The sequence below is a fragment of the Phaseolus vulgaris genome, chromosome 5 (assembly GCF_000499845.2).
Source record: "Phaseolus vulgaris cultivar G19833 chromosome 5, P. vulgaris v2.0, whole genome shotgun sequence".
In the NCBI taxonomy this organism is placed as follows: domain Eukaryota; kingdom Viridiplantae; phylum Streptophyta; class Magnoliopsida; order Fabales; family Fabaceae; genus Phaseolus; species Phaseolus vulgaris.
Window position 1 is genome coordinate 15,140,264 of NC_023755.2, and position 10,983 is coordinate 15,151,246.

The following is a 10,983-nucleotide window of genomic DNA, read 5'->3' on the forward strand; positions in this document are numbered from 1 at the left end:
TCAATTGTAATTTTATTTTAATATTAATTTTAAATTTCAATCTTAATTTTAAAATTCAAATATGAATTTTAATTCCAATATTAATATTAATATTAAATTGAAAAGTTATTAAAATATATAAACAAAGGCAACCTTTGGTGTAGTAGTGGCACGTTTCGATGGCTTCCATGACGTGTTGGTGCGTTCAGACGGAGTTGCACATTGATCACAGACACAATAGAGAAACACGACAACTTTCACAGTCCATCTGGGTTTGAGCTTGTGGGATAATCCTGACGTGGTTAGGGCAAATCGCATGGTGGTGGTGGTCCACTACAGGGTCGCACAACAACAACATATGTAGACGTAGTTAACTCTAGAATGTAGAAACTAATTGAAGGAAATAATAGAAGGCAAAAAGTTGTAGAAATTGATTGAACGTAATTGTACAAAATTGCAAAATTGTTGAACTGATACCTCCATTTTGATTTACTTCAATAATATATATAATAAAATTACAATTACTTGAAGCTATAAAATAGGAATAATAACAGCCCTATAAACTGACCATTAATGCAATAATAACGGTAAATAGTTTAAGGTTAATAAAATCATAATTAATAACCAACATTTAAGGCTAATAAAATCTGAATTAATAAGCCACATCCTCCCTTAATTTTGATTTGGAACAACCTTCATGCCCAACATATCTCTTAACTTCATGAAAGCATCGATCTTCAATGGCTTAGTGAGAATATCTGCAATCTGATCTTTTGATCTGCATTATTCCAATTTGATCATGTTCTTCCCAACTTAGTCTCGCAGGAAGTGATATCGAATATCAATGTGTTTACTTCTTTGATGAAAAATCGGATTCTTTGCAAGATTAATTGCGGAGACATTGTCAACATATATCTTGATTGGGACATCTAGATTAAAACCAATTTGAGTCATGATATTGTTGAGTCAAACTGATTGACAAGCACTTGTTGTTGCTGCTACATACTCAGCTTCACAAGTAGATAATGCAACAATTGATTGTTTCTTTGATAACCACAAGCAAACAATATTTCCAATCATAAAACAATTATCACTAATGCTCTTCCTCTCGTTTGAATCTCCATCCCAATCACTGTCTGAGTATATGACAATCTCAATCTTCTTAGATGAAGAGTAAAATACACCAAAAGTTGCAGTACCTTTGATGTAGCACATAATTCTCTTTACAGCTTGTAAATGAACTTGTCGAGGTGACTCCATGTATCGACTGACCAATCCCACAGCATAACATATGTTAGGTCTAGTACATGTGAGATATTTAAGGCTCCCAATAATCTGCTTAAAGTATGTTGCATCTACAGTTCGCCCATCACCTTCAATTGGAGTCTTAACTGGGTTTGAATCCTCCATCTTAAACTTCTTTAAAAACTCAGCAGCAAATTTCCTCTGATGAAGATTCCATCGTCTCCTTGGATGACTTCAATGCCCAAAAAGTAGGACATAAGACCGAGATCAGACATCTCAAATTCCTTCATCATTATATGCTTAAAGTCACCAATCATTTTGAGATTACTTCCTGTAAAAATCACATCATTAACATAAAGACATAAAATTAGCAAATCTCCATAATCATTAGTCTTTACATAAAGACCATGATCTGATGCACATTTTTTAAATCTAGTGACATGAAGAAATGAATTAATCCTTTTGTTCCAAGCTCTTGGTGCCTGTTTAAGGCCATATAAAGCCATTATTAGTTTGTACACCTTCCCCTCTTTGCCAGATTGTATGAAACCCGACGGCTGCTTTACATAAACCTCTTCATCAAGTGGGTCGTTTAGAAATGCAGACTTAACGTCCATTTGGTGAACTTTCCATTGCCTTTGTGCAGCTAAAGCAATGATTAATCCCATTGTTTCCATTCGAGCTACAAGAGAAAATATTTCATCATAATCATAGCCTTCTCGTTGCTCGAATCCCTTTTCCACCAACATTGCCTTGTATCTATCAATCTCACCATTTTCTTTCACTTTAATCGTATACACCCACTTCACATCAATTGCTTTGTGTCCTTTTGGAAGATCAGCGAGCTGCCATGTATTGTTTTTTCTCAATCGCCACCAATTCTGCATTCATAGCCTCTTGCCATTTGGGGTCTTGAATGGCATCTACAAGTCTCACAGGTTCTGAATCTGCAAGAAAAGCAAAGTGAACCAAATATCCATTGTCATCAACTTCATCATCAAGATTTACTTCGCAATCTTGAAGGTATACAGGTTGTCGTTGCTACCTTATTGGTCACTCTATCATAGTTGCAATTGGAGCTGCAACTTCAGGTTGAATTACAACTTCAAGTTGAACTACAGGTGCTTCAAGAGTGACTCCATCTTCCACATCATCGTTCAAAACATAAATATATTGTTTTTTTGAATCCATTTCAGTTGTTGCATTCCATTGTCATTCCTCATCTTCGACAACTGTAACATCACGGCTGACAATCACCTTCTTTGTCATTGGATTGTACAGTTTGTATCTCCCATGCTTATATCCAATGAAAATGGTCTTCACTGCCTTATCATCCAACTTCGATCTTGCTGCCTTGGGGACATGAGCATGAGTAATTGACCCAAATACCTTCAAGTGTTGCGCATTGGGTTTGAATCCGATTCATGCCTCAATCGAAGTTGTGTTAGGAACACTCCGAGTGGATGATCTGTTTATCAAATATACCGCACATGTTACGGGCTCAGCCCAAAAATAATTTGGCATACCTTTCGCTTTAAGCATGCTCCTCGCCATGTCCATGATTGTTCTATTCTTTCTCTCGGCAACTCTGTTATGTTGAGGTGTGTAGGGGCAGGTTATGTTATGCTGCAAAGCAAAGTTCTTCACAGTGCCTCTTGAACTCATTAGACTTGTACTCACCCCCTCCATCATTACGCACCATCTTAATTAGTCTGTCACTCTATCTTTCAACAAATGCTTTAAATATTTTAAAGCAATGGAATACCTGATCCTTGCTTTTCAATAGATAAATCCAGGTTTACCTAGAAAAATCATCAATAAAGGTTAAAAAATACTTATTACCTTCAATTGATGATATGTTCATCGGGCCACAAACATTTATATGAACAAGCTCCCCAAAGGAAATTTTGCACGCCAAGGCTCCTTAACAAATGGTATCCAGTGATTCTTTCCAAAAATGAAAGCCTCACACAATTGATCAGGGTGATAAATATGGGGTAAACCATTCACTAAATTTCATTTGAAGAGATTTTCCAAACTCTGAAAATTTAAGTGCCCAAAGCGTAAATGCCACAAGCACGATTCATATTCACTATTGCATTCAAGCACTTGAAATCACTCATATGAAAATGTATTGGAAACATGCAGTTTTTTGATAAAACGGTTTTAAGAATCAAATTACCTTTTTTTATCAAAAATTAAGAATTTATTTTTAATTATGTGCATCTTCAATTGCGACAACAACATGTTCAAATCTGGGAGTTAAAGACCTCAAAATCTTCTCCACCTTTGCCTGCTCTGAATGTGTTTCACCATTGGTCTTCATCTGATTTGTCAAGGCAAGAACTTTATTTATATAGACATCAATAGTCTCTGTTGTTTCCATTTGTAGCAGTTCATATTGACGTCTTAGGGTTTGAAGACACACCCTCTTGATCTTGTCATCACCTTTATAATTGGTTGACAAAATGATCCAAGCCTCACTTGCAGTTGTTGCTCCTTCTATATGTTCAAACGTCTCGTCATTCATCCCTTGATTGATGACATACAAAGCCTTCTTGTCCTTCTTCTTCTGGTCACAATGTGCAACTCGTTGTGCCTTAGTTGCATTATCAGCTAATGCAAACACTCCACTTTCAACGACATCCCATAACTCAAGATAATCAAACAAAACTCTCATCTGCACACACCACCGATTGTAATTTTTTTCCATCAAGGATGGGGACTGATAATTGGGTATATTTCATGATAACAGACTGACTCTGATACCTGTTGTAGAAACTAATTGAAGGAAATAATACAAGGCAAAAAGTTGTAGAAACTGATTGAAGGTAATTGCACAAAATTGCAAAAATACTGAACTGATACCTCCATTTTGATTTACTTCAATAATGTATATAATAAAATTACAATTATTGGAAGTTATAAAATAGAAATACTATCAGTCCTATAAACTGACCATTAATGTAATAATAACGATAAATAGTTTAAGGATAATAATAAAATCAGAATTAATAACCAACATTTAAGATTAATAAAATCTGAATTAATAACCAACATAGAAGGGACTAAATATAGTCTTAGACTCTTTTCACAACGGACAAAAAGATAAATTATCTAACAACTATCTAATAATAACAAATTAGACCGTGTGAATGAAGTTACTTTCTATAAATGTTGACCATAATTACTTTGACTAATATTGTTTAAGGTTATTTTTTCTATGTTATTAGTCATTATTATTTTAACCAACTTTTTTATTGATTTTGGTTGAAATTTTTTTATTAACAATGGCAAAACACTCTTAGTCAAGTTGGTCAATAGTTTCCTTAGTTGACAAAAAAAAAAATATCATTCATTAACATCATTAAATTTGTATAATTAACGACATCTTGATTTCATTTAAGGTCACATCTTGATTTGATTTAAGGTGACGACATGTGAGTCAAGGATATCCGGACTAAGATTGAATATTTTGAAAAAATGTGAAAAAATAAATATTAATATAATAGAAGATAGAATACGAAAATTTTCAATTTATTATTTTTTATGTAAAACTTTAAATTGTATAATGTCTAGTCAAATTAATTTTGTGTTTTTAAAATTTCTTATTGATAAAAAATATATTATAAAACATTTTAAATTAATTCTCAATAAAAATATTGTAATCTTCAAAATTTCTCAATTTAAAAACATTACGAACAAGAAACACCATAACATCATTAAATTTGAATGAATCGATGACATCTTGATTTAAATTAGGCTGATGACATCTTCATTGTAACAAAATCGATGATATCCCAACAAGATCGAATATTTGAAGAAAGTATAAAAATAGGGGTGGCAATGATTCATTAATCTAGTCCGCTGACACACTTTGATCCGTCCTGCATAACCTGTAACTTGCGCGGGCCAACAACGGGACGGGTTGGCCCACTGGTCCGCATAAATAAAAAAATAATTATTTAATTTTTTTGTAAAAAAAAATCATACCTTATTCACTCATTATTGTACTATTATCTTTATTTTATTTTATATTAAAAAATTAAATTTAATGTACTAAAAAAAGAATGTTTTATTTTAATCATCTAAAGAAGTTAGTATTAAGAGTAATAAGACTTAAATTATTTGTAATCAAGCTTTCTAACAATCCTCATACTTAATTTATATTTTTATCTTAATTAAATGAATTAAAACACAAATAAAATTTTAATTTTTTAGTAGTAGGAATAAGTTTTTATAATTAATGAAATTTTAATTTTAAAAAAAAATCTTAAGACGGGCCAGCCCACATTATCACCCATAATAAAATAAAATATTAATATCCACTAAAAAGAATTATTAAATATCAACTAATTTAGAGATAAAAAGTAATTAGTCATTATTAACTAAACTAAATATTATTTTATAAAAAATTATTGTATTTAAAGTAGTTTTTATTATCAATAAAAATTTATGTAATAGTTTTTAAATTAGTATCTAACATTAACTATCAAATAACAAATTTTTATTATAAATTTTTTAAATTCTCAAATAAAATAAATTGCTCTCTAGAATTTCTCCATTTAAACACACTATTAATTTTTTTATTTTCTTTATATTGTCCTATTTTCTATTTTAAATCACAAGGACACATTGTTTATGTAAAATTGTAAGCAGACTTGTTAATATTGTTGACCGTTGCTCCCAACATGATACGCAAACAATAAATATTTGGAACAATAAAAATAGTCTCATCATTAATTTTTTTTTACTGGTATATTCATGGTCTTTAATGAATTGTTTTTTTAAGGTAATATTTAATGAATTTGTTTTGAGTAGCCTTCTTTATTGCTTTATTTATGTAAAATTAAATGAATTTTTAAAGGAGAATACATCTCAGATGCAGTTTTTGAAGAGCTTGTGGTATACTTAATAAATTAAAATTGGATTTTCTGCTTTATAACTTATACTAACCTTTAACCCATTCCAGTAAGACAACTAAACCAAAACCATTGATATTTCATTTTTTAATTATTTATATGAATTTTTATATAATGTGTGTACTTCCCTTATAACAATTTATTTTATATCCAAAATAATATCAAAACGCTTACCATTTATGTTAACCCAGAGTAATCTGAGAATTCATCATATACGTTATATTTTTATATTATTAATATAAATTATATAAGTTTATGTCATTGTTGTATTTGCACAATTAGTCAAAAGAAACTGATAGATATTAAATACTTCAAAATAGTGTAATGATAAAAATAATAAATACCATTCTCTTTCATGTGATATTAATGATAATAATTAGTATTTTTCTTTTGAGATGATTAAAATATACAAAATGATAGAAAATTATTTATAAGAGTGAATTTTCATTACTTCATTATCATATATTCTAGTGCTCCATTTATATTTAAGAAAATTGGATACAGCACAAAATAATCGATGTAAAAGAAATAATTCTTTACGTATAAAATTTCACATAAAATTTTATTTTAAGTTAACCTTAAAATTTGTAAATTTATTTTTTAATGTAAGTTAAGAATATTCTAGTAAAGTTTAATGGTGTATTATGTAACTTTTGACTTAAACTTAAAATCTAATCTCATTTAAAGTTATTTTTTCTATATATATTCCCAGTTCCTTTGCAATCAAAAGACATAATCTTTTCATTTCTTCATATGTATATTCTCAATTTCTAACAACTAGCAATGCCTATTAGAGGTTCAGTTTTAAGTTGTTTTGGATTATTCCCTTTCTCTGTGTCCCCAAAGGACAAAAGCAGAAGCAGTGGCAAAGACGATGCTTTTACTGTATCAAATGAAGAAGTTGATAGGATTAGTTGTTTGCCAGATGAAATCATTTGCCATATCCTTTCATTCCTCCCAACCAAAGAGGTTGTTACTACCAGTGTGTTGTCCACCAGGTGGAAAACACTTTGGACTTCAGTCCTTACCCTTGATTTTGAGGACAATTGGCCTTGTTTCTTCAACACAACCTTTGCTTCAACTGTAGGAAGTATCTTAGATCAACGTAAAGCAAAAAGCATCAAAAGACTTTGTCTCCATAACCATAACAAATCCTTCACCATAGACTTGATTGGCACATTGGTTTCCACAGCTGTGAGTCAAAACCTTCAGGAGCTGGACCTCTTCTGCTACTGCTATTTAGAGGTCACTTTGCCCAACACACTCTTCACTTGCAAAACCATCTCAATTTTGAAGCTATCATTCGGCTCAACAATCAACCTAAATGCCATTTCATCCATTCATCTTCCTTCACTCAAGATTTTGCATCTTTACCTGCTTTACCTTGAAAAGGATGAATCATTGATGAGGTTTTTCTCTGGGTGTCCAATCCTTGAAGAACTTTGCTATGAGGAAGTGAAGTCTAATAATTCAACCCCTTTTAAAATCTGCTTGCCTTCACTCAAAAAGTTACATTTGAAGTGTCATGACCAAAGAGTGCAGATAGTCACCCCTTCTCTTGAGTACCTTCAAGTGCAAGAAACAAAAGTGTGTGACTCTTTGCTCTGCAACTTGCCTACCTTGATAAAAGCACATGTTGATATCTACTTTGACCATTGTGAAAAAGAATATGTGTCTAAGCTTTTCAATGGAATTCATCACACTAAGTTTTTGGAGTTGTCTACTTATACAACAGAGGTAAGGTTCATCTTGCAAATCCCTTTTTGCTATCATCACACCAGCACACTTAGTTATTTTCATTTCTTTTTATGTTATTGTTTTGAAATGAAGTAATGTGTAGATGTTATTCACAAGTCTTTGTTATTCTCATCCACATGCAGGTTCTTGCTGATTCTAGCTTTGGATTTCCAGAATTTCACAATTTGGTTCATCTAAAGCTTTGTCTGAGTCTATTGACTATTGTTTTCTAATACACTTGCTTACAAAATGTCCCAAGCTTGAAATTCTTGACATTGATAAGGTTTGTTGACTTTTTAGGTTCAATTTTATTGTTTTGTTGATATTTATTACTCTTGTTTGTTTACTCTGCTCTTTAAATCAGTTTTCTATTTTATAAAATTCGGTTTTCTCTTTAACATTTTTTAAAATGTTTGTTGTTTTTTTTTTCTCATGCTGAGATAGACTTTATAATATTGTGAATTTTTAATGTAATCCGGACTTAGAAAAACAAACTTATAAAATAAAGTTTGGAATAATTTATACACTATAATTTAATTATATGAGTGATATTTCTACTAATTTTAAAAAATTATAAAAAAAACACCCTTTTCTGTAAAAAAAATGTGACCAAAATAATTTTCATAATTTTATACATTTTGTATTTTGTATGGTTTGGTAAACTCTTTCCCGAAAACAACTTTTGTTAAAAGAAGAGTGAGAAGAAAATCAAACATGTTGTTACTTTTTTTCTCTCTATTTCTTCTATTTAAAAAATTAAGGATTAAATATATTTTTCATCTATATACTATAACATAAAATTGATTTTTTTCTATAATTCAAACTTTAGACTTTTTGACTATTTATAATAAAGAAACTATTGGAATGAGTCTTTAGTAGTATTTTTTTTAAAAAAAAACGAAATTTTAAAGAGAACTATATTATAATATTTGCATTAGCGATCCGTCAACATGAAATATTTTAACATTTCAGTTCACACTGAAAATCCATTTGTCACGTAAAAAAAACTAACAAAAACTCATTCCAATAATTCTTTTACTATAAATATCAATATCGATAAGGTTTAAAGTTTGAATTAGGAACTGAAAATCCGTTTGTCATATAAAAAAAACTGACAAAAAATCATTCTAATAATTTTTTTACTACAAATATCAATATCGATGAAGTTTAAAGTTTGAATTAAGTTTAAATTAGGAACGAAAACAATTTTTATGTGAAAATACGGAGATTAAAAACATATTTAACTCAAAAATTAATAGGAGTGGTATGTTTCTTGAACAGGTTTATGAAGAAAGTGAAAGAAAAAGGACACAACCAATAATAACATTGGTTCCTAACTGTCTTAGCTCACATCTTAGTGTGTTTAAATTTAGAGAATATGGTGGGTCCAGAGATGAATTGGAACTTACAAAATATATTCTAAAGAATTCAAAGGTGTTGAAGACAGTGACAATTGAGATGGAGAAATGGTTAGAGGCAAAGAAAGCAAGTGAAGCAATATCAAAATTGCATGCCTTACCATCAGCCTCAAAATTTAATAAATTATCAAACTCTTTGTCAACATTTACCCTCATCTATTCAATTTCTTCAAGCATTTAGTAAGTCAAATTGTAGTAAGCACCAAAGTTTCACTTTAAATATAATTATTCCTTTTGATTTTGTACTGAAGCAATTTGGTGACAATTTGAATGGCAAAATAACGTCACCCATAATCAGTAGTAGTTTATATTTAATGTGTGTTAATAACTTTATATTTATTATTTAGGTCATATTTAATAAAGAGAAATAAATGCACCGCTTTATCAATGTAATTAACCTTATAGTAGATGGAAAGTTTCACATTTATGCCCTAATGAATAATGTGATATACTAACACTACAATAAAATTATAAAATAGAAACTAATTTTAAAAATAAAAAATAGTTAGTTGTTATAGTGACTAAATTAGAGATCATTTTAGAAACTAAAAAGACTTTTGATTTCTAGATTAGTTTCTATTATTGTTAAATGATTTCTAAATTGGTATCTAATTAGCAAATAAGATTTTTGCTATCAAATTTAAAATCTAAATAATTGATAGTTAAAACATAGTTAATTAGATACTAATTTAAAAACTATTTAACAATAATAGATATTAATTTAAAAACCAAAAGCTTTTTTAGTTTCTAAAATAATTTTTAATTTAGTCACTATAGCAACTGTACCGCCCTGGTAGTCGGGTATGATGACGTGGCATCCTGCTACAGTGTAGGCGTGTTGACAAGGCGCCAGGTTGGCAGAAGGGAAGGAAGTCGGGGGGCACGCATAGTCGCCAGTTGTTAAGCTGGCGTGTTCCGATTTCCAGTTTACCAGAATAGGCGATCGCCTGGTTCAAGATCAAGTCACCAGATGTAGACCCAGGCGACCAAGCAGTCGGAGATCGCCAGAACAAGCACATCGCCGAAGATGAAGGAGAAGCAGATTATGAAGGCGGCCGGCGAGACCACAGGGAAGGTGTATGAAGGCCCTAACTCGCCAGTTCCTGTAGAGATCGCACTCCTAAGTTAGCTATGCACTGGGCAGTACCATGCATAAGTAACTTAGCCAAAATGAGAGCAGAAGCGGCGCCAAGTCAGGGAGCCTCCAGATGATGGCACGTGTACAGTTGGATGCGAGCCACGTGTCCAAGTCTGTAACTGCCAGGAGAGAGAAAGCCACCAAGTATATAAGAGTTCTTAACAGACTTTCTGAGGTACGCACGTTCAGTTCATACACTTTACGCTTGCGAGAGACAGAGCTGATTGTGAGAGAGGATTTGCACGGTTCTAGTTCTTAGTATTTGGTGATACCGTCACTGACTTGAGCGTCGGAGTGCGATCGGCCGCAGCGGCGCCGTGTCGTTTCTTTGCAGGTTCTTGAGATAGATCCCGGGAGGAACGAAGGTGAGAAGCGGTGCGCACGTCGATCCTTTGACGAGGCATTCTCCAGCGCTCCGGTCAACAGGCAGGATCATCAGGCGCCCACCGTGGGGCCGTGTAAAACTTGCTCCCATCCACAGCGTGAGTTCGTGGAAGTTTTCGAGGTTTTCGGCGTGGTTGTGTGCTGGTGCAACCGTCGTTCG

The 10,983-nt window shown here is 31.8% G+C and overlaps 2 protein-coding genes and 1 pseudogene across 2 annotated transcripts; 1 reads left to right on the forward strand and 2 right to left on the reverse strand.

Moving 5' to 3' along the window:
- Nucleotides 1–945: 945 nt before the first annotated feature.
- On the reverse strand, nt 946–1,389 carry LOC137834015 (uncharacterized mitochondrial protein AtMg00810-like). The gene has a single exon (XM_068642082.1). It carries the CDS (start codon nt 1,387–1,389, stop codon nt 946–948), a length of 444 nt encoding a protein of 147 aa, XP_068498183.1.
- A 2,047-nt stretch (nt 1,390–3,436) lies between these two features.
- LOC137834016 (uncharacterized) lies at nt 3,437–3,904 on the reverse strand. The gene has a single exon (XM_068642083.1). It carries the CDS (start codon nt 3,902–3,904, stop codon nt 3,437–3,439), a length of 468 nt encoding a protein of 155 aa, XP_068498184.1.
- A 3,025-nt stretch (nt 3,905–6,929) lies between these two features.
- LOC137834017 (FBD-associated F-box protein At5g60610-like) lies at nt 6,930–9,306 on the forward strand (annotated as a pseudogene).
- Nucleotides 9,307–10,983: the final 1,677 nt, after the last annotated feature.